Below are 23,166 nucleotides of genomic sequence, written 5' to 3'. Positions count from 1 at the left end.
GTCTGGGAGGGGATTTAAACCTGAATCTCCCCAATTCTAGTTTATGTGGAGGGCCACACACCCCACCTCTGAGTTACATAGACTGTTGGTCCAACCCACAGGGGTATAAGGAGCTGCCTTATAGAGTCAGATCATTGGTCCATTTAGCTCACTTTTGTCTATATCAGGGTAGCTAAACTGTGGCATCCCAGATGTTGCTGGAGACTACAGCTCTTATAATTCCTAACCATTGGCCATGTTTGCCAGGGCTGTTGGGAGCTGTATAGTCCAACAGCATCCAAAAGACCCCTCCCCAGGATTTCACTCTTCTACAGCCATACCTGGAGCTGCTGGGGATTGGGCCCTACGTGCAACATCAAGGCAATTCCAATTCTAAATAGAATCACAATGTTCTCATGCAACATCGAGGCAATTCCAATTCTAAATAGAGTCACAATGTTCTGGGATGCCGTTGAAGCCCATTCAGCCTCTGTTCTCGCCCCATTACTAATCTCATTAGCGTTGTCGATTCTGCCATCACAAAGTACCTGAAATTATTCAATTCAACGAGGCGCCCTATTTGTAACTATGCAGATTCCTAATCACCACAATACATCATTATGGTTATATTCAGAAGCTGGACTTTACAGGACTGTTTTGAGGCTCAGCTGGAAGTAGAAGAAAATTGTACATCCATTCTGATTGTTAGCTCCTGGTGTTTCCTTCCAAAGTACTTTTCAGCTCTTAAAAATACTGGCTGCTCTCAAGGAGGAACTACAGGTTTTCTGAAGAAGAATAAAGAAGTATTGTCTCTTGAATCCACTTTTCTGTATGCTGTTTTGTCATGGGCCACTAGCAGTTTTACTCTAAGTTTGCAGCTCTTGAGATGCTTGTTCTAAAGTAGCTCCATAGTTATAGTTATTTGAGGACTGAATCTTCACAGCTGTTTGCCAGCTATAAAGAAACTGGCCCTTCCAAACTGAGCGGTTTCCCCTCCTCCCCCATGTGCATTCTGAATAGGGATGGGAGTATCTGACCATTTTAGTTTCTATCAGTTTCTCATTTTTCCAGTCTTAAATCCAGTTCTTCATATTTCCACATAAGTTTGATATATCTATCTCTATCTCTCTATATAGATTTATAGAGACAGAGGTAGATATAAATGATATAGATATAGATTCTTCATGAAAATTCACCAGCACTTTAGTGAGAATTTCCTGAATTTCACTTTTGTATGCAATGTTGCAAAGCAATTTCCCCTACTACAATTCACTTTTTATTTTCACGGACACATGCATTTATATGCATACTCTACCTTAGTGATACATTTAGCTAATTATCGGTAAAACCTTTATTGGCATCAAACAAACACGCAAACAAAATAATAACAGATTAAAACTAGCACTGTGGCAAACGCTGTGTTAAGAGAGAGAAGGGAGTATTCCGCTATCCGCTTTCACGACATTGGGGCTTCTAATAATTCAGACGTCTGCAGAATATAACAACGAGGAAATAGCAAATGAAGATATTGAGCCACCATCTTGGTGAGCACTTGGTCCTTCCCCAACAATAGGAATTGTAAGATTTCCCGCTCTGGTCTCCTTCTGGGGATGCAGAGCCGGTCCAGGAATTGTTGACGAAGGTCGTCGTAAAGTTTACAATGAAGAACCAAATGTAGAAGGCTTTCCACCTGGGGGTCATGACACGGACAGAGAGGATCTACATTTAGCTAGATATTACCTGGCTGGAGAACTGCACTGCAAAATTTGGGGAAATGCGAATTTTTAAGCATGGCTGGGTTTCAGTTCGCGTCCTGTTTCGCAAAGTGCAGATTTGGTAGGTTTGCCTTTCAGTGTGAACTGGATTTCTCCTCCATTCTGGATTCCACAACAAATCATGGACACTAGTGCATTAGTGGTGGAATTTTACCGGACTGTCCACACATCATTCCTCTTGGTTGGTTTTGCAATGCTTCCCCAAGGTTACCCTGTCTGGAGAGGCTCCATTGAACTATATCGCGGCAAAAATGGGATGACAACAACCCTGGATCTCTCATGGTATAAAAAGTCACAGGATATCAGCAGGAGGTTATGGGATATGCACTGATTGGATGCAGCTGCAAGCAGTATTGAAAGGGGATTGAGTATAACTGCCCAGATACCATCATGAGAGCAAATCATCATAAATGCACAATAAACGCAACATCTGGAGTGGGCCAAAATTTAGCCGCTTTGAAGCTGTTTTTAGGACTCGCATAAAGAAAGAGCAAGCAAAAAAAAAAACTACTTGAGATTTATTATATTTGGCCAAGGGACAAGGCATGCAGAGTGTCACGGTTTTATGGGATTGTTTTAATGCAACTGCCCTATTCACATTATGTTCCATTTTAAGCAGTGCTGTCTTTTGCCCTATGATACTCCTAACTATGCTACTTACCTCTTCCTTTTGATGTATGCCATAGTTCGTAGACAAGCCTCATGGCTGGTCAATGATTAACATTGCCCTAGATGAAAACAAAGGACATCCTCACCATAGTTTTCAGGACCCTCAGAATGGGAAAGGGTGATAAACTCAGAGTCAATTGCTATGATGAAGGAAAAGCAGAAATACTGAAGCCAACATAGTAGATTTTAGTTTATGCAAGCTTATTCCTCCATTTCTATATGTTACTAGCTGGCCCTGCACGCGTTGCTGTGCGTTAGTCTGTGAGATGGAGGGTAATAGCCCCCCCTTCAGATCCCCCTGAGCCTCAGAGTCCCCCTGAGCCGAGGCGAGATACTGTGGAGAGGGCAGGTTTCATCCCTGTGTCTCCCCCCACCCTGTTCTGACCCATTACCTATCCCTGCCCTCTATTTGGGCACCCCCCCCGGCAGGCCCCTACCTCCACTTGGCAATGTTGGGCCTTGTTGCTGGAAAAGGACCGTTTTCAGTTGGTTTGGCCTTCATGGATGTATGTGAGTGGTGGATTTCATGGATGGATGTGAGTGGTGGATCTCGTGGTAGAGGCGGGGTTTGTGGGTGTGGTGTAGATTTCACAGGAAGGGAGGGGGTGTTCTGTGGGAGGAAATGCACTTGAGGGCGCTGTTTTACTTTGTTGAAAAATAGGTTTGTACGTGCGGAGGTGCGAGATGTGTGTGTGGGATTTTTTTGAGGAACACTTAGGGAGTGGCCTGGATCGTTGTGTCAAAATTTCAGGATGATCGGTCAAGCGGTTACAGAGATAAGTGGAGCCCACACTTTCATGATTTTTACATGTTTATATATATAAATGCAATAGTTACAGGGCTGGCCTTATTATTAGGTAGAATGAGGCAGCCCCATTTCCTGGGGCTCCTAAGCTGCCCTCATGCACTATTGTTGAAATACGATTCAGCTGTCAGTTTGGTAAGCTTTTGTACATAGGGCGCCACTATCTTGCCAATTGCCTCAGGTAGCAAAATGTCTCGGGGCAGCCCTGAGCAAGCAGATCATGCAAGTTGGAATCATAGAATCTAGTCCAACCCCCTGCAATGCAGGGATCTCACCTAAAGCTTCCCCGACTGATGACCACCCAACCTCTGCTTAAAAACCTCTAAGGAAGGGGAGTCCACAACTTCCCGAGGGAGACTGTTCCACTGTCGAACATTTCTTGCGTGGTTTGCTGGTTGCAATCCACATCAGAAGAGGACAGCCTAGGGTTACAATATTTCAAAAAATCCAGACACAAAAGTTGTTGTTGAGCTTGTTTTCTGCAAAATCTTTTCATCCCTGCTATGTCCGGGAAATTCCAGATGAATGGCAACCTTAGGACAGCCAGTGTTCAGGCAATGGGCTGTAAGTATCCAATCCAGATATGGAGGGCCAGATACGGAAGCCTAGAGGGCCACATTGAGACCCTGTTCCTGTGATTTCTCCCCTCCGCTTTATCCCAATCTAAAGGAAATCCCATCTCCAGGCAACGATGTTTGTTACTGCATTGTTTTTATATCTCTATGGCTCCAACAGCATTTGCCATCCAATTTACAGTGGGAAGGAAGGATAAATAGCATTGTTCTCTGGGACATCAAGATCCGAGGGACAGGGGGACTAGTCCCCAGAATGTGAGGAAATGAATTAGGCCTCAGGAATCTAGTGTGCACAGCGGAACCATAGCTGCCAAGTTATCCCTTTTTAAAGGGATTTTCCCTTATGCTGAATAGGCTTCCTCGCGATAAAAGGGAAAACTTGGCAGCTATGAGCGGAACTGACAGAGGGCCACATCTAAAGAGCCTTTGTCACTCGTGTATAACTATTATCTGTAGGAAAACAGGGGCAGCAACAAATATTGCCACTGCACATCCTTCTAATAAAAGCACTCCTGTTCAGGGTTCCAGCCAGCCAGATCCGTTTTCAAGATACTCCATTCCATACCTCCTCAAAAGGAAAATTTTTCCCTCCCTAACTGACACTCATTATGTGGTTACTCAGTATGCTCAGTCCTCATGGGACTGTTTTGAGGTTCTTTTTGCCCCCTTCGATTTTATTTTTAAAAGGTTTCAGATTTGTGCTTCCATATACCTTGGGGTTCCCATAAGCTTGCGGATCCTTCTCTCTTTTTCCTAAGAGACCCTCTGCTTGGACTCCATTTCCTTCAGCATTCAGTCACCTGTCTTCACAATTAGAGGGCGTAACAAGGTCCTTCAGTGGCTGGCTATAAATATAAGCCAGGCAGCCAAAGCATAAATAAGCTAAGGGAGATCAATCAGTTATTCTGGTGTTTTTTTTTTCCAAAACTGGCAAAGCTTTCCTTGGCCTGTTTTGGAAAAACAAAGCAAGAACAAAATGCTGATGCAGAGCCACCCCCAGCTCTGCTGAGGAGTCAGGGGAATCACAGAGTTGTAGAGTTGGAAGGGGCCCTTTGGGTCATCTAGTCCAACCCCTTGCAATTCAGGAGTCTCAGCTCACAAACCCCCATCCAACCTTTCCAAGGAAGAAATGAGACCAAGGGAGAAATGAACAGGGATGCAGGGCCTGTTCATTGGCAGAGCTGAGAAATAACTACTTCATGCTCCTCCACTTCTCAATGTTTTTATCCCCAGGTGGTCATCTGATGAACGTGGAACCAATAACTTATACCTTGCGTACTTCCTCCTCCCTCAGAATCCATTTTCCTTTTGTGATGTGTCTTCTGTTTGCTTGGTTTTTGTAAGTTTGCCTTGCTTATAGTGTCTAATGGCCTGTAAGCAACACGGGGAGCTTGTATTTTTTTAGCTTAAGAGAGCCATAGGTCAGCAGTAGAGCATCTGCTTTGCAAGTAGCCTTCTACCAAGCCTGCTTACCAAGGTCCCAGGTTCCAATCCTCAGGATCTCCTGGGAAGACTGGGAATGTCAGTGTAGACAATACTGAGCTAGACTAACGGACTAATGGTCTGATTCAGTATAAGGCAGCTTCCTATGTTCCCATGATAGCTAGATCTATCCATGTGCCCCAAATCTCTGAGTAGCAAGAGACTTCAGTGGATCTGGTCTTACCTGGAGTTTGGTTTCTTTGGAATGAAGGTCAATGGAGACTGTGATGTCTTTAGGATATATGGTTTTATTTACACATACATACAACCCGAGCCTAGCATGGAGGGGCTCACAGCATTGGCATTTCGACAGACCTTTCCCTCCCCGTTAGGTTTCCAGGGGATCTCAAAGACATAGCTTTGGGTCCACCACCAAGCGAGACAATCCTTTGTGTATCCATCTAGCTTCCAGCATCAGCCAAAACACACATTCTCTCACACACAAAAACCCTCCTTGGCCTATCGTCCCCCATCCTAGGTTGATGCTGCATCTAGCCAGGTGAAGGCAGGTGGGGGAAATGCCTACCCCACTTTCCTGTAGATCTAGGGTTGCCAGACTCAATAGAGGACAGGACCTCTGTGCATTTAACTGCTCTGCTCTCTTTTAAGTCTGGAAACCTTAAAGAGAAACCCACAGACCCTTTGTTTAATTTCCAAGCAAAGGGTCTGCTGGTTTCTCTTTAAGGTTTCCAGACTCAAAAGAGAGCAGGGCAATTAAAGGCACAGAAGTCCTGTCCTCTATTGAGTCTGGCAACCCTATGTAGATCACCATCACTTAGCTGTCGCTATGGCAACACAGCATCTTTAAGATGCTGGTGAGAGCACTTAACTGGCCAGCTGATAAGGAGAAATATCTGACTGGCTCAGCAGCTTCTTGTACTCGATTCTAAAACTCACTGGATACAGAATCACGGGCATGGAAGCGGACCCCCTCCCCCAAATATAATCCGAGTTGCCATCACCCCCATAACAATATATGTATAATGGGATTTTGAAAAAGCTGTGTTTGAACCAGGCCTAGCGAAATGATGCTGGGATCCTGATATTGTTATGATTCGAGGCTGTCTCTTCTCGTCATCAGTTGGCGCAATCCCAGTTCCAGATCTCACTGATCCAAAGTGAGCATCTAGCTACCCAGCTGACATGGAAGGGCTTAGGCAGTGTTTCAGGACATAAAACTTAAACATAATTACACATCAAAACAAAGAAAGTGGGGGGGAACTTTATTTAAAAAGGTTGTCTTTATGAAGTGGACATCTAGTAGACCTGTATATGCTGAGGTTCTTAATATAGTTTTCTGATGTGCATTATTTTCCTTTTTTAAAAAAAAAAATGATTTGAATGACAATAACTGTGGTAGTTGCTGGCAAATGTACCCTACACAGAATCTTACTACACAGTGAAGTAAATTTTACCTAACCTCTCTTTCCACCCACTTCTGATCACTGCAAGGGCATGGTAATATTTAAGTTCATTCTACCCAAGTCCTATTGATTTAAGCATAATTCTAAGGCTGGGTTCAACTCCCTGGTTCGAGAAGTACTCTAGGTCATTTAGGGTTGTTTACAGCAATGCCAGAACTTTGAACTTTGCCTGGAGCAAGCTCCCCTCTTCGATGGTCTTCCAGGACCAGGAGGGCATGAAGTGGGAGGAGCAAAGGCAGGCATGCTGGCACAGTCTCAGATTGCTTGGGGAAAGCCCTGGAGAGGAAGAGACTTAGGCAGCTGTGGAAGGCGGGGACCTTTAGTCTCTGCAACTGCCTCATAGGGTCAAGACTTACTGAAGAGGAGTTGCTGTGCTCATTAGGCCTGGCACTCCTGAATAGATCCTGTTTCTTCTAATAAAGAGTTAACTTCACTTACTCTGTGTGATTTATTGCTGGCTCCCTCCTGACACTGGCCTAGTTTCGTCTGTGAAGTGCTTAAAAAACCTGAAGGGATTCATTGTATTTTTGTATGGAACCATCTTGTCCAACCAGGTGCCCTCCAGATGTTGTTGGACTACAACTCCCATCACCCCTGCCCATTGGCCATGCTGACTGAGGCTGGTGGGAGTTAAAGTCCTGCAACATCTGAAGGACACTGGGCTGAGGAAGGCTAGTCTAGAGAAAAGTTTGATCGTGTCAGCCCCCACCTCCGGTCTAAAATGGTACACACGCTGGAAGGTGGGCCAGGTTCTTGTAGACCATGTCAGTGACAACTACACTACAATTACAGTATTTCTCTCTATTTCAGGGGTGAGGGACTTGTGGCCCTCCAGATGTTGTGGGGCTCTGGGCTCCCACCAGACCCTGCTAGCACGGCCAAAAGTTAGGAATGATGGGAACTGTAGTCCAACATCATCTGGAGGGCAACACATCCCCTACCCCTGCTCCGTTTGGTTCTACCTGGTGCTTGCACATAATAAATAGGTCCCAGCTCCATTAATTCTTTACACCAAGTTAACACAAATGTCTTAAGAGAATAGTGTGTGGGATTACTTGAGACCTGTCATGTCTCCAGCATGTTCTGGTTTCCTTCTGGTGTCATGAACTGGACTTTGGGCACCACAAAGGATGAATTATTCCTCCTCATGGAGTTGTTCCTCCTTATGGAGTTATTCCTCCGCATGGAATTGCGTTTCCTCAGGGAGTTCTGGTGTGACAACTCACTCTTCTGGAGTGTCTGGATGAGGATGGAAGGCTTCTCGTCCAGCTCCTTGGCGCTGCAACGCGGCGCTGCGACTTTGCTCGTGTTGCCAAACTTGGAGTAGTCGACAGCGTAGGCCCCTTCTTCTTCCGCTACGATGGGCACGAAGCGGTGGCCCCAGAGGATCTCTTCGGATATGTAGGACGTTCTTGCTTGGGTGGTGATTCCAGTGGTTTCCACCACACCTTCAAGTATGACAATGATCTCTAGGTCTTGGCTGGCCAGGTCATTGGCGGAGATGTCATAGAGAGGACTCCGCTTGTCAATGATGTGGCAAATAATCAAAGGGGCCACTAGGAAAATATTGTTGCTCTCAATGGGGTTGTCTACCGGGACGTCTAGCTGGTGGATAGGGATGACTTCACCTTCAGGGGTGGTGGTCTTCTTGACCACCTGGATCCGCACCGAGGCACTGATTATCATGCTTTTCCTCAGGTCCCCGACCCGAAACATGAAACAGAGCTTGCCATTGCGTACGGCGATGACTGCGTTCCGGCTGAAGATCAAGGTCTCGGCTCGCCGGTGTGCCTGCGCCGTCTTCATGAAGATGCAACCCAACATGACGGCATTGATGATCAAGCCCACAATGTTCTGGAGCATCAGTACGATGATCGCTATGGCACATTCTTCGGTCATCATCCTCCCTCCAAAGCCAATGGTCACCTGGACCTCAATAGAGAAGAGGAAAGCAGAGGTGAAAGACCTAAGGGGAAGGAGAGGGGGAAAACAATGCACACCATTATCAAATACTGTATGATGGGCGACTCATGTTGTCCATTACTGAAACTTATGTACCGTCAGGAGCGGGCCAGCAGTAAATCACACCATGCAAGATGGAGTTAACTCTTTATTAGCAAAATCACGATCTGCGCAGGAATGTAGGGCCTAATGAGTACAGCGACTCCTCTCCGGCAAGTTTTGCGCCCACGAAGCAGTTGCCGAGACTGAAGGTCCCCACCTCCCCATAGCTAGCTAAGTTCCCTCCTCTACAGGGCTTTCCCCAAGCAATCAGAGACTGTGCCTGTCCGTCACCAATCTCTCCTCGGCTCTTTTCATGCCTCTTCTGGTTCTGGGAAACCAGTGGGGAGGGGGAACTTTTAGAGAAAAGGTGAGTGGGAGGCAACATGATAGAATATTTTGTAAAATTATCCATGGCATGGAGAAAGTGGATGGATGCAACCATCAACTGGGGCTCTTCTTCAAGTGCCCCCTCCATGGGAAGTCCAAAGGGTAGTAACACGAGAGCAGGCCTTTTCTGTGGTGGCTCCTCAATTGTGGAATGCTCTCCCCAGAGAGACTCACCTGACACCAACACTGGATATGTTTAGTATGTTTAGGTGCCAGGCAAAAACATTCAGCTAGGACTTTGGATGATAATGATCTGTGGTCATGTAAATTGGTGTGTGTGTGTGTGTGTGTGTGTGTGTGTGTGTGTGTGTGTTGTTAAAATTTGTATACTGCCCCTCATCCATAGATCTCAGGGTGGTTCACAACATTTTAAATGCTTGGCAAGATGAACATTTTGGTTCCTGAACGCCGCAAACTCGGAAGAGATTGTTCCATTTTGCAAATGTTCTTTGGAACCTGAATGTCCGTTGCGGTTTCTGATTGGCTGCAGCGGCTTCCTGCAGCCAATCGGAAGCCGCGCCTTGGTTCTTGAACATTTTGGAAGTCGAATGGACTTCTGGAATGGATTCTGTTTGACTTCCGAGGCACGGCTGTATTTAATTTTTCTTGTGTATTTTCCCCTTGGCTTTTAATAAATGTATGGCTTTCCTTTTGCTTTCCGTAAAGTTGCTTTGAGTTGCTTGCGTCGAGAAATATAATCATTCGTTGTCACTATTACCTGACGCAAGTGACGCAGGGCTTCCACCTATCGACCTCCTCGCTGCTTGTGCACGGCTTGTCCATGTCCCCGTGAGCAAAGGCCACCAGCCACCACATCATGGCGAAGAAGAGCCAGCTGCACAGGAAGGACATGGTGAAGATGACCAGTGTGTGGCGCCACTTCAGGTCCACCAGGGTGGTGAAGATGTCCTGCAGGAAGCGCCCTTGCTCGCGGATGTTCTTGTGAGCCAAGTTGCAAGCCCCGTTTTTGGCGATGAAGCGGGCTTTCTGGGGCCGGTCCCTGATGCGTGGCTTGCCCAGGTTCTCAGCCGCAATCCGTGCGAGGACATACTCTTCGGGGATGATGCTCTTCCTGGCCAACATCTCCCCGTCACCATAGTCCACCGATCAACCGAAAATGGGCAGAGGTGGAGAGGATGAGAGAACCCTGTAGAGACCTCTCATGTATTCCGCTTTCTCTATCAGATCCTGGAGAAAGAAAGGAGCGTGCATAAGTCACCCCATCCCTCTTTTTCGCTCTATTCCTGCCAATGATTATATGCCTAGCTAGGAAAGAAATTTGGGGGAGATTTGCCAGGAGGGTGGGAATTCTTATCTGAGGATCAACGGTTTCTGTACAAGTTAGGAGATCTTTTGCACTCTCGTGAACACATACCCAAGAATTATGGATTGCAGCTTCAAAGCATTCATTTTCACGATTCCATTGGACTTCCTTTTTTTAAAAAAAATGTAATAATTTTTATTAGTTTTCAGTTACAATAACCCAGTAAAAGCCTCATTGTCACAATACCAAATTATAATACAATTAAAGATGCCAATTGTTCAGATGCCAATTTATATTATTTTGTAGGCCCCCTTCATGCTAGAATTGATGATTTGATAATTTACTTTAACTCTGTGATTCCATTAGATTTGCATTCTTTGATAATGAAATCGTCTCTCCCCTCCCCCCACAAAAATATATAGCTTGTCAATCTGAAAGGCTGTCACATGGAAAATGGGACAAGCCGCTTTTCTTCTGCTCCAGAGGGTAGGACCCAAAATGATGTATTCAAATTACAAGAAAGGAGATTCTGGCTCAACATTAGAAAGAACTTTCAGCCAGTAAGAGCTGTTCAACAGTGGAACAGATAGCAGGCAGTGGACTCTCCTTCCTTGGAGGTTTTAAAGCAGAGATTGGACGGCCATCTGCCCTGGGATGCTTGAGTTGAGATTCCTGCATTGTAGGGGGTTGGACTAGATGAGTCTTAGGGGACCCCTTCCAACTCTACAATTATATGATTCTATGGATGAGTCCCATAAAGGATTTGTGCCCTAGAAAAGCAAAACTCCACATGTTCTCCAACTAAACTCATATAAACATCACCCGAAGACTGTTTGGATTTAATTAATACTTTCTTGGGCAACATGAAAGCTTAAAATGCACTGTTTAAAATCCCCGTTATACCTGCATGTTTCTAGCAAATGGAATACTGTATATGAATGCATTTGGGGGTCTTCCCAACAAAGGCTGAGAAATGCTAGGGGGTAAGCCGAGCCTTAGCAGTTGTGTCAGTTTCACGATACAAGAAAGAGAAAGCATCTTTGTCTGGGAACCTGGTGTTTACTTACAATGCAGGAAGCAAGTTTTTGAGTCACACAGGGCTCTTCCTTTATGCATGACACCCGGAAACACAGAAGTTGCTAATCCAGAAATGGCTGGGAAAGGGCAAATATTCAGAATCCCGGGGAAGTGATATCCCATTACCCTGTGGTCCGCAAACAAACAAACAAACAATATCTAGCTTTGTTGAAGAGCTCTGTTTCACTCAAAAGCTTGCTTCTAGCATTTAAAATGCTAGTCCTCCAAATAAAATGCTAGTTCTCCAAAGCATATTTGCAATGGGCTTCATGTTAGGAGAAAAGTCGTACAACAAACCAAGGACACAGAATGAGCAGCACTGAGCTACGTTTTAAGTCAGAGGAGTCCTATTGAACTAAATGGACCAAACTTAGGCATGTTTATGCATTTCATTGGATGTACTCTGAGTAAAACTTAGTTGATTGCTGCTGCTTCTTGACTAGTAAATCATGAAATACCTATAAGTGTTGACATAATATTCAACGGAAATGTCTGCTACGAATAATACTATGAAGCCTGGAAAACGGAGAATAAAAATGAAAGACAATGCAGACACCTTTTAATCTGAGCAGGGGCAAGCAAGGGCTCTTCTTCCCTCAGTATGAGCCCTGGGCTATGTTAATAAGAGTTCCTCTGAGCATGTCTGAAATCCCTTTTTGTAACCTGTATATTTTTTTACAGCCAACCCTGCCTTAGACATGGGAGAAAATCCTTCCAGGGCAGAGATGTGACATTCCAAAAGCACAGAGCATCACTTTCAAAATCCGGCACCAGAAGAACTGTTACATGAAAGTTACTTTGAGAGGAGGGGATAACAGCTTGTTTTAAGTGGGGATGCCGAATGAAAACGCAACGCCACAACAGCTGCAGACACCTGATCTGTCTTTTGTTAGCATTAACGGGAGAGGACACCGACTAAGGGAGCTCAGACAGACCCAAGAAGGAAAGTGGAAACTTACGGTCAGATTCTGCAGCGGCAGAACAGATGCAGCCTGGGCGCTCAGCCTGGCCAAATCCTTTGAGCTTCCATGGCAGCTGAATCCCCAAGAGGCAAAAGGCAGCGGTGAAGCTGGCAGGGTTTAAGACGCAGGTATTGCTGGTCTTCCACGCTCTCTGCTCCCCTCTGGGATTCTTCGGCCGCCTGGCCTGCAGACTGGACGTGGTGGTCAGAGAGTTGGCAGAGCCATTATTTGGTCTGCCTTGGCCCGGGAAATGTTCTTCAGTGGAGAGGAAGAGAGGGAGGGGCGAAGGGGAGAGAGAAAGAGTGGAGGGGATAAAGGAGCTCCAAGTTCAGGGAAGGCTGGCAGAAGCTGTGTATGGCGCTAGGTAGGAGAGAGGAATCTTGACATCAACAGTACCAGCGACCAGAGCCCTCCCTCTTCTCCTCTTCCTCTTCCCTCGACATTCAAATCTTTGCAAAGTTTTCAGCATTTCCCCTGAGTTTGGGGATGGGACGGAGAGAGCAGGGGGAGGGATGCTGGCTCCAGTCCAAGCACCACTGACGCAGAGAGCGAGAGCGAGAGAATTAGATTCTCTTTTAACCTCTGGCCTGAATAGAAGTTCCGTCATCGGAGTCTCCATCCCGGCCAGTTGATTCTGGCCGTTTTCCATAAGAAACAGGGGGCTGAAATATGTGACCTTTCTGACCTTAGAGGGGTCGAACCTCTCTTGGGAGGTCCAGCAGGCAATATAGTGCTCTCCCTAAGCTGTTGTGCCATGTGATTTAAGAGGAGCGATCTGGGATCCATGGAATGTCACAGAGGATACTGCAGAAGCCATCCCCGTTTCTGATTTGATCCTGGAATGTCCTACGTGCACAGAATAGGGATGTCCAATTCCATAACAACAACAACAACAACAATTTTTATTATGTATACCCCGCCCATCGGACTGGGTTGCCCCAGCCACTCTGGGCGGCTTCCAACATATATGAAAACTTAATATGAACCTACCTGGACCCTGAGATCACCTTCTGAGGTCCTCCTTCATGTGCCTCCTCCTCAAGAGGTCTGGAGGGTGGCAACATGAGAACGGGGCCTTCTATGCAGTGGCTCCCTGTCTGTGGGATGCTCTCCCCAGGGAAGTTCCCCTGGCCCCTTCATTATACTTTGAAGTCATCTTATTTTATTTGTTATTTGTGTTATATTTACTGTTTTTAATTAGGTTTTGTAATTTTGGATTATGCGGAATGCTTTATCTGAGTGGATGTAGCAACCGAGTAATTTCGTTGTTCCCGCAAGGGGACAATGACAATAAAGATATCTTATCTTATACACCTTTAGACACCATGCGAAAACTTTCCTTTTAAATTGGCCTTTGGCTGGTTTGATTGACATCCCATGCCCTTTGAAAATGTGGGGGTTTTGGGTGGGGGAATTATTGAGTTGCTGTTGTTGCTGTTGTTGTTTTGATTATGTATTTTGTGGTTTTATATTTTGATTTTATTCTGTGAACCACCCTGAGACCTGTGGGTATAGTGCGGTATATAAATTCAATAAATAAAATAAATAATAAAACATTAAACACATTTTTTAAAAACCACTTCCCCATACAGGGCTGCTTTCCGGTGTCTTCTAAAGGCTGCATAGTTATTTACCTCCTTGGCTTGGTGGCGGGGGGGGGGGGGGCGGGTCACAGAACTCTACACTCCAATGAAAATAGGGACGTCCTAAGGAAAAGCAGGACATTCTGGGATCAAATCAGAAACTGGGACGGCTGCTATAAATCCAGAACTGTCCCTGTAAAATAGGGACACTTGGAGGCTCCGTCCCAGTACTGGACATGGAATTTGAGAAAACACTCTCCTGCTCCCATTTTCTCCTCCTCTGTAGCCCCCGTGCCGGCGCCACCAATTCTTCCTCCATAGATCCCCGGTGGGTTCCCACGAGGCAAGACACAGTGATAACAGCAAGAACATTTCATGAACTACATAACTAGGAAACAGGGGCAAAGCAACTGCTTATATACATTCCTGAAAGCCTGGGCCACTCCCACTCCCCACGTGATTGGCTGTCTCAACTTCCAAGCTGCGAATCACGACTCGGAGTTCAAGGGCCAATGGCAGAGGCCCAAATCCTGAACTGTTCTGTGATTGGACATCATGTATCGAATCAGGACACAGGAGCTCAGAATCCTTAGTCCAGGCTCAAGCTCAGGCAAACACAGACCACTGAATACATAACACCATGCTCCGTGGACTGGATCTTCTGCCTGAGGCTACTGCCTCATCAAGCCTCATGGGTGGGCCAGCCCTGCAGCCATGGAAGGTTTTGGTAGACCTCGATTGTGCCTGTGTCCTCCTCTGGGAAACTTAGTCACTCCCTTGACTTCAATGAGGCTTGCTTGTAACTGAGTTTCCCTGGATTGTGCCCAGCTAAGCTTGTCTTCTAAATCTTGCAGTGGTTGCCCAAAGGTCAAGGCCCAAAATAGTGTGCATTACAGTATTTGCATTTGAAGTGCAACCTGTTGCTGTTTGAACGCCGGGGAATTTTTTCTTCTAAATCTCTGGTCTTCTCATAAAAAGGTCTCCTTAGCGTAAATCTCTCTTGCACACATACCCTGAGAAATGTGCCGTGGAAACTGCAGAAATCATGCAGGCCAAAACCCATTTCAAAACAAAACAAAGCTAATCAGGGCACAGCAGAAGGAGGCTGTGAAGTTTTCCCACTGGTTTGAGCCGGCAGTGTGTAGAATTCTGGCACTCAACGTCTTCTGTTTAATGGAAACTTGAATTCTTGGAAATCTGATTCCACTTCCCCCCCCCCCCAGCCAACTATTAGGGTTCATAATCAGAAGGATAAACAACGAGGCTGCTTTATAAAACAAAGTTTAGAAAAGTGTGTGTGACTTTAACTGTCAACCCGAAGCCAATGAGATGTTCCACTGAGACAGTGATCAGATAGGCAGTGTGCTGTGGTTTAGACTTAAGAGTAAGATTGGGGAGACCCAGGTTGCTTCCAGGTGCCCAGGTTATTGAGCATTCATCCTAATTTGATTCCTGCATTGCAGGGCGTTGGACTAGATGACCCTCGTGGTCCTTTCCAACTCTACAATTCTATGATTCGACAACTCATCTGGACAGCAGTGTCCCACACGGGGCTGTCAATAGCTTGCAACTCAACTTCGCTCCTTTGATACACAATTGACTTGGACTGAGATATGAGTCTCATGCTTGCTCTTCGTTTGCAAGAGTCAAAGTCCTCTTATCTCATAAGAAATGATAAATCTTAATAGACTCCACTCTGGAGAACGACATAGAGAATGCTAGACCTTGGCCAAGGCACTAAGTAACTTGCAGAATTAATTGTGGCAGATTGTGGAGGACTTGGCAAGTTCTCTGCCAGTATTAAACTGGTTTCCCCACCCCAAAAGAAACACAACGATGGTTCTTCATTCCTAGGAGGCAGCTTGTTCCATGGAAGATTATTGCTTTTACCCATAGCCGTTTTGTAGCTCCTAGGCATTGGGGTGGGCGGTGTAATTTCCATTCAGTATTTAAATGCATACCTACTTAATTCACGCTTTGCCAAACAACATTTGAACTGAAATGCAGCCTTCAGAATTTGCATTCCTCCAATGCCGTTCTCCAACCAACTGATATGTTCAAAAATGCATATACCGTTGTGAAGTGTGCATATGAATGCAAATATCCACAGTAACGACATACAAAAATGCCTCACTCGACTGCTTCAGTTGGTGAATTTGGCACAGCTACAGATGCCACATAATACCCCTTCCACATTTGTAAAACCTTTGGAACTCCCTGCCTATTGAGATCAAGCAGGCACCTTCACTTTACTCTTTTCGGCACCTGCTAAAAGCATTCTCGTCTAAGCAAACCTAACCAGAGGCATAGAAATGCTGGTGTCAATTTTAATCTGTTTTTGTTATTTTAACCTCTTGTGTTTTAATGCATTACAAAGGTTTCCTGGTTATATGGTTTTATCATTTTGCAAACTCCTTTGAGGTTTTCTTTTGCAATCAGGCGGCGTATAAATTTTACAAAACAAATAAGGTTAGGGGAAATAGGCTTTGCCAAAATATAGGGGGGAAATTGCATACAATCATCAGGAGGTGCTGGGCAGTGAGCCGCCAGAGATACATGCTTGCAGGGATAGCCAACACAGTGGCTTCCACAGCTGAGCTACATCCCTGACCTTTGGCCATGCTCATGGGCGTAGGCAGGGGGGCAGGTGGGGGCAATTGCCCCCCCAGAAGCAAAAGGCTGAGGGGCGCAGGCGTGGCAGCCCCAGGTTCCCGCTCCCGGCGCGAAGCGTAGGTGGAGGAGCGCTAAGCAGGAGCGGGGAGCGTAAGCGGAGGAGGCAGCCACAGGCTCGCGTTCCCCGTGCGCCTCTGGAGCTTCGCGCCGGGAGCAGGAGCCTGGGGCCGCCTCCTTGGAAGACCTGGGCGGTGCAGGCAATGTAGCCCCGCCCACATTCCCGCTGTGGCCCCTCCCCTCCCACCCCTTGCCCTGCCCCTTGCCCCCCCCTAATTTTTATCCTCGGTACGCCCCTGGCCATGCTGACTCAGGCTGATGGGGTTTGGAGTTCAACAGCATGTGGAGACAATGGGCTCTCCCCTCCCTGCTTTAGGTAGTATGGGGTTCATAGGTACTGGAATAATTTTGTCTACACACAGACTAGCTGCTGTAAAGACTTCCTGTTCAGGTTGGGACTTTGTCTGAAGGAAAATAGACTTCACTGCAAAAGACACAGCACATATTTCTTTTTTGTATATAAAAAATAGTGGCAATGAAATCCCAGTATACCTGAAGGAGCATCTCCACCCCTATCATTCAGCCCAGACACTGAGGTCCAGCTCCGAGGGCCTTCTGGCGGTTCCCTCCCATCAGCTGTCAAGGAAATAAACAACTATCAGACTTTTAGAAGACATCTAAAGGCAGCCCTGTTTAGGGAAGTTTTAAATGTTTATCGTGTTTTTAATATTCTGTTGGAAGCCGCCCAGAGTTGGGTTTGTTAGTACAGATCCTAAGCACACGGCTATACTGAACCTTACTTCTGAGGAAGCATGCATGAAATCGGATTTTACCCATTCCTTCTCTTCTCCCCCAGAGGAAAATGATTGGGACCGTTCTCCATCTGCAAAGTCCACCCAGGAATTCAGCTACCATTCCCAGCGCTGTAAATCCTTTCGCGCACCAAAAAAGGGGAACATTTCAACTCGAAGTACTCCAAGAAATTGCCAGCTCTCTCCATGCCAAGGGATCGAATTGCTAAGGAAATACAAAGGAGGATTGCCTAGCGTTTTGTGAAGAAGAATTTATTGCACTGAAGTCAGCGTACATAACAGGTTTCGGTTTTATAAAAATTAGACAGATGCAAAAATCCTTGACAAAGTCTGCAGTGATGCTACAGTGTGTAGAAAATATACATATACGTTTTTCCCTCATTCGTTAAAAACTCAGGCATTAGAAAAGCCAATGGCATGCATTTCCCCCCAGCCCTTTCACATGTCAGCCCGAACAAAGGATGCAAAGATGCCGTCTTCCTGAGCCAGCAGATTCTCGGGTGTGTCGTATTCCAAAATGACCCCTCGCTTCATCACAATGACCAGGTCTGCGGTCAGGATGGTGTGGACCCGGTGCTACAATTAAAAGACATATCTAAATTATTTCATTTCCCTACCAGGCATCTTCTAGATCTGAGTTCGTACAATTATTGGACCAGCAGCATTATTTGCAAGCAGCATGGTGGAGGACCCCCAAACTGCTCCCCATCTAAAACACACTGCGGCTGAGCCACATATTAAGGCAGCCCTGTTTAAGGAAGCTTTTAATGTTTAATAGATTATTTTATTTCATTTTTCTGTTGGAAGCCGCCCAGAGTAGCTGGGGAAACCTGAAGGAAAACAGACTTCACTGCAAAAGACACAGCACATATTTCTTTTTTATGGAAAAAAAATAGTGGCAATGAAATCCCAGTATACCTGAAGGAGCATCTGCACCCCTATCATTGAGCTCAGACACTGAGGTCCAGCTCCGAGGGCCTTCTGGCGGTTCCCTCCCATCAGATGTCAAGGAAATAAACAACTATCAGACTTTTAGAAGACATCTAAAGGCAGCCCTGTTTAGGGAAGTCTTAAATGTTTATCGTGTTTTTAATATTCTGTTGGGAGCCGCCCAGAGTGGCTGGGGAAACCCAGCCAGATGGGCGGGGTATAAATAATATATTATTATTATTATTATTATTATTATTATTATTATTATTATTATTATTATTATTATTATTTAAGAGTGTGTGTAACCTGTGGATCAGCAGCAGCCACAACAGCAAAAGCTGAGCTGGGGTTTGAAGAGAGGGCTTGCTGCTGACCAAATCAGAAATTACTGTATTTTTCTGTGTATAAAACAATGCCTTTTGCTTTTTTAAAAAAAGGCAAAAATTGGGTGTCATATTATACACCAGACTTCCTCAACCTCGGCCCTCCAGGTCTTTTTTGGCCTACAACTCCCATGATCCCTAGCTAGCAGGACCAGTGGTCAGGGATGATGGGAGTTGTAGTCTCAAAACATCTGGTGGGCCGAGGTGGAGGAAGCCTGTTATACACGGATAGTGATTGCAGAGAGGGGACGTGTGGTTAATAGCAGCAGCAAGCAAGCAGGAGATGGGCAGCAGCGATTGGGCAGGTGATTGGTGGCTGCGGCAAGGCCTGCTGGCGATTGGCTGTGGCTGCGGCAATTGGGCAGGCGATTGGTGGCTGCAGCAAGTGGGTGGGTGGGCTGTTGGTGGCGGCGAGAGGGCAGAAAATTGGCGGCTGCGGTGAGGTGTGCGATCAGCAGTGGCTGGGGCAAGCGATCGGCAGTGGCGGGCAGGCAGGTGAGTGATTGGCAGAAGTGACCTCCTCCACCCACCCCCCAAAAAGCTAAACAACTTAATTTCTTAATTTTGGGTTTAAAAAGATAGGGGGCGTCTTATACATGGGGGCATCTTATACACGGAAAAATACAGTACCTTTTTTTAAAAAAGAAAGAAAGATGTACATCTAAGGCATCCTGTTTCCATATCTGACCAGTGGCATCATTCCAAGGGAATGAGTAAAGAGCACATTGTGATTCTCTGGGGATATATAGCTGACAGGGGCAGGGAAATTCCCGACACATTGACACTGCCTTGCGGAATGCAGGATCCCATCTCCGAGTCCCAAAGGAGAATGCTGGAATACCCTGTCGTGGGAACTGCTACAAAATCATAGAATCATAGAACTGTAGACTTGGAAGGGAGCACGGGGGTCACCTCCTGCAATGTAGGGATCTTCCACCCAACATGGGACTCAAACCCACAACTCTGAGAATGAGAGTCTCATGGTCTACCAACTGAGACATCTCAGTTGCAGAGCAGAGCGTTCCTCTTCAGGGTTCAAGCCAGCCAGCCCTGTTTTGGGATACTCCATTCCAATCCCCCCTTGTTCTCCACCCCTTCTCTTTGCCATAGATACTTCACAGTCTCTGCTCAGACCTCTTTGGACTGTTTTGTTTGGGCTTTGCCTTCCTGCCCCCTTAGAGTCTTTCCTTTGAAGTTCCTTTTTTAATTTCTTTAAATCTTGGGGTTCCCCCAAGCTTGTTGATACACCCCTCCCTGCACAACGATGATCCACTTCTTTTGCTACATAAGAATCCACACTTGGATGATGAGTTATCTGTTCACACATATAATTAAATTCATAGGCAGCTTTTCTTAAAAAAACATAATCCACACAAAACACCTACAACCCACCTCAAAGATACAGTGGAACCTCTGGTTAAGAACTTAATTCGTTCTGGAGGTCCATTCTTAACCTGAAACTGTTCTTAACCTGAGGTACCACTTTAGCTAATGGGGCCTCCCACTGCTGCCGCACTGCTGTTCTCATCCTGAAGCAAAGTTCTTAACCCGAGGTACTATTTCTGGGTTAGGGGGGTCTGTAACCTGAAGTGTTTGTAACCCGAGGTACCACTGTATCTAAAATTTGTATGCTACAAATTCAAAACAAAAATAACAAAAAGGCACAAAGCACTGTTAAAATAAACTGTAATAGACCTAGTTGCAGTAGAGAAATTATTCCTCACATGCTCAGAGGAAAAGGACTCTCTTGGCTTGCTTGCTATAGAATGGAAAAAGTGAGAAAAGCGAATTATCTTTGGTGTTCCAATGCTCTGGAGAGCAATTACATTTAAAAAAAGGTTCTTCTGTGCATGGACGCCAGCCTGCAATTCATAAATGTTGGCACCTGCAGAAGGGCCTCCTTATCTGATCTCAAATTGCAGAATGGTGGTGGGGTTAACTTTATATGGGAAGAAGTGGTGTTTTCCTAGGTGGGCAGCCCTCACACTATTTAGGGCTTGGTTGTAGCAGCTATTCAAGAAAATAAGCCTGCACCTCTCTTTTTGTTTTGGAAGAGTGAGGCAGGCCTCCACATTTAATACAGGAATAAATTCTGCCCTACTGTAAAAACCTTTGGATCTCAAGTGTCAGAATGCCCCAGGTCAAAACTGCCCCGCCCCCCGCCAACACTACTGTGATTGACTGTTCAGAGACTGAATGAAGAACAGGACCATACAGGACCGAGTGAATTAATACCGAACATCTTTCAGGAATCCTGGGTCAAGAGTATCTATTTGTTTGTCTTCACCAAAGTGGTGAAAAGGCCTTCCTCTTTGAGGAGAAGATTGGCTGCCGTGTCACACTCGACGAGATCGCCTTCAGAGAAGACTAAGACGAGGTCTGCATCTAGGATTTGAGAGACCCGGTGCTGGAAGGAAGGAAAGGAAAGCAAAGGAAAGGAAAGGAAAAATAACAGAAAGGGAATGCCATGCAAAGAACAGGAAAGCTTAGAATAAATACAGACAGAGATCTTTATTGAGAGGAAAGGAGCATGTAAAGTAAATATGCCAGGATTGAAACCAGCATGGTGATCTATATAAGAACCCACTAAAGCAGTACTTATTCACTCCCACAATTACCTTCTTCCGTTTACTGAATGGGTATTATTGCCCCGAATACACGCCATAATGCCTCATTTATCAGGTCGTTCCAAATTCAGTGACAAAGAGAAGCCAGAACTCCCCATGAACACCTCCCTTGTTCTCTTTTAATGGCAATGCCACCCACCCAAGAGGGGCTGGAACTGAGTTCTGGTGCGTTCCGGCTGGGGAAAAAAGCCTTGTCACAGGTAATTCAAAGTCTTGGTGCTGACCTTTAAAGCCCTAAATGGCCTTGGCCCAGTATACCTGAAGGAGCGTCTCCAACCCCCATCATTCTGCCGGGACACTGAGGTCCAGCTCCAAGGGCCTTCTGGAGGTTCCCTCCCTGTGAGAAGCGAAGTTACAGGGAACCAGGCAGAGGGTCTTCTCAGTAGTGGTGCCCACCCTGTGGAATGCCCTCCCGTCAGATGTCAAGGAAATAAACAAGTATCCGACTTTTAGAAGACATCTGAAGGCAGCCCGGTTTAGGGAAGTTTTTAATGACTGATGTTTTAATGTATTTTTAATCTCTTGTTGGAAGCCGCCCAGAGTGCTGGGGAAACCCAGCCAGATGGGCGGGGTATAAGTAATAAATTATTATTATTATTATTATTATTATTATTATTATTATTATTATTATTATTATTATTATTTCCATCATCACACATGACTATCTGCACCCAGGATTTGCCATTTCCTAGATGGGAAAGGCCTCCTTCTATGGATTCCACTCAAAATTCTGGAGTGGTGTCAACTTGGGATTTCATCTAATACCGGCAGTGTCTGAATGTAACACAAAACCATGGTTAAGCACTACACGCATGAACTGGGAAAAGGCCCCAAAATGACTTGGCTCATATGCTTCTCAATTTCCCTCCTCCTACATGGTTGGGTGAAGGATTCCCAATGCTTTTGATTTCACATTCACAGTATCCTGTCTTGTCTTTATGTATGAAGCAGAAGTCATGGTTTACAACAAACCTTGGTTAGTGAAACAGGCCAGCTTCATAAACCATGGTTTGAAGTCAGCTTGCTTTAAAAAAAAAGACCAGAGTTTGTTTTAAACCACTATCTCTGGTTTGGACATAGACACAAGCCAGGATTTTGAGAAAGTACACAGAAGTCTTCAGAAGAGGTGGAGGAGGACTTCTGCAAGGTTTAGCCGTGCTTTCTGAGAAGCCTGGCTTGTCTTGACATATGAAACAGAGATTGAGGAGGGGCGGGAGAGGTGAATGCAGGCCCATCATGAGCTTCTTTTTGCTTCTGTATATGGTGTTTCAGGACATTGTTTCCAGCAGACCAAGTTTATCATCCACTAGGGAAATGCGGAAAGGAGGTCCACTGCAGAATGGCGTACTTACAGCTATTGTCACCACTGTGCGGTCAGCGAAGGCAGTCATCACAACCTTCTGCAAAATGTTCTCCTGGCAAATGAGAGACGCAACAGTCACGTAATGACCACAGGAGTGGAGCTCTGCACAGTAAGCTTTTTGCATGAATGGGTTTTGACCACACCTACAGAAGCTCATGGGGCCGGGTCTTGCATGGCTTGTGGTTAAATATTGAGTAAACCTGACCCATAAAAATCACCCAGTCACCCATACATTTGCATCGCAATCACCCATGTGGGTCACTCACTGCCTGTATAAATGTGACCTGGGTTGGATGTTGGCAGTGCTTTTTTCTGGGGGTACGCAGGGGTATGCATACCCCTAAACATTTTGTCCATTTACTGTCAGTGGTACCTCTGGTTGCGCACAGGATCCA

At 45.8% G+C, this 23,166-nt stretch overlaps 2 protein-coding genes across 12 annotated transcripts in view; both read right to left on the bottom strand.

Moving 5' to 3' along the window:
• Positions 1-6,497: 6,497 nt before the first annotated feature.
• KCNJ8 (potassium inwardly rectifying channel subfamily J member 8) lies at positions 6,498-12,876 on the bottom strand. 4 transcript variants are annotated; one of them, XM_088676998.1, is made up of 4 exons: positions 12,401-12,841; positions 10,476-10,532; positions 9,819-10,288; positions 6,498-8,675 (listed from the first exon to the last, which is right to left on the bottom strand). In XM_088676998.1, exons 3-4 carry the CDS (start codon positions 10,181-10,183, stop codon positions 7,775-7,777), a joined length of 1,266 nt encoding a protein of 421 aa, XP_088533124.1. In that variant the 5' UTR covers positions 10,184-10,288; positions 10,476-10,532; positions 12,401-12,841; the 3' UTR covers positions 6,498-7,774. The 4 variants fall into 4 exon arrangements, with proteins under 4 accessions (XP_088533124.1, XP_060135174.2, XP_088533126.1 ...); XM_060279191.2 differs by lacking the exon at positions 10,476-10,532 and adding an exon at positions 11,432-11,568 and having other exon boundaries at positions 12,401-12,834; XM_088677000.1 differs by lacking the exon at positions 12,401-12,841 and adding an exon at positions 11,432-11,517.
• Positions 12,877-17,699: 4,823 nt separating this feature from the next.
• The window catches only part of ABCC9 (ATP binding cassette subfamily C member 9), a 79,900-nt gene continuing 74,433 nt past the window's right edge, over positions 17,700-23,166 (bottom strand). For 4 of the 8 annotated variants that reach the window (XM_035127133.3, XM_035127136.3, XM_088676996.1 and 1 more), the window contains 3 exons: positions 22,761-22,823; positions 21,017-21,188; positions 17,700-18,044 (listed from right to left, as the gene is read on the bottom strand). In XM_035127133.3, the coding sequence (XP_034983024.1) occupies positions 21,051-21,188; positions 22,761-22,823 (201 nt within the window). In that variant the 3' untranslated portion in view covers positions 17,700-18,044; positions 21,017-21,050. The remainder of the gene's footprint in view (positions 18,045-21,016; positions 21,189-22,760; positions 22,824-23,166) is intronic. The other 4 variants (XM_035127134.3, XM_035127137.3, XM_060279190.2 and 1 more) reach the window with 1 other exon arrangement.

This window comes from Zootoca vivipara, chromosome 9 (genome assembly GCF_965207765.1).
Source record: "Zootoca vivipara chromosome 9, rZooViv2.hap1.1, whole genome shotgun sequence".
NCBI classification, from domain to species: domain Eukaryota; kingdom Metazoa; phylum Chordata; class Lepidosauria; order Squamata; family Lacertidae; genus Zootoca; species Zootoca vivipara.
This window is presented reverse-complemented; position numbering and strand designations above follow the sequence as displayed.

What these genes read in the sequence shown, in the direction of transcription:
- KCNJ8 (XM_035127139.3), bottom strand. Translation starts at nt 10,183, where the DNA reads ATGTTGGCCAGGAAGAGCATCATCCCCGAAGAGTATGTCCTCGCACGG. An exon ending in CCCTGCGTCACTTGCGTCAG is followed by an intron (nt 8,676 to 9,818) that starts GTAATAGTGACA and finishes CCTTCCCCTTAG; the next exon opens with GTCTTTCACCTCTGCTTTCC.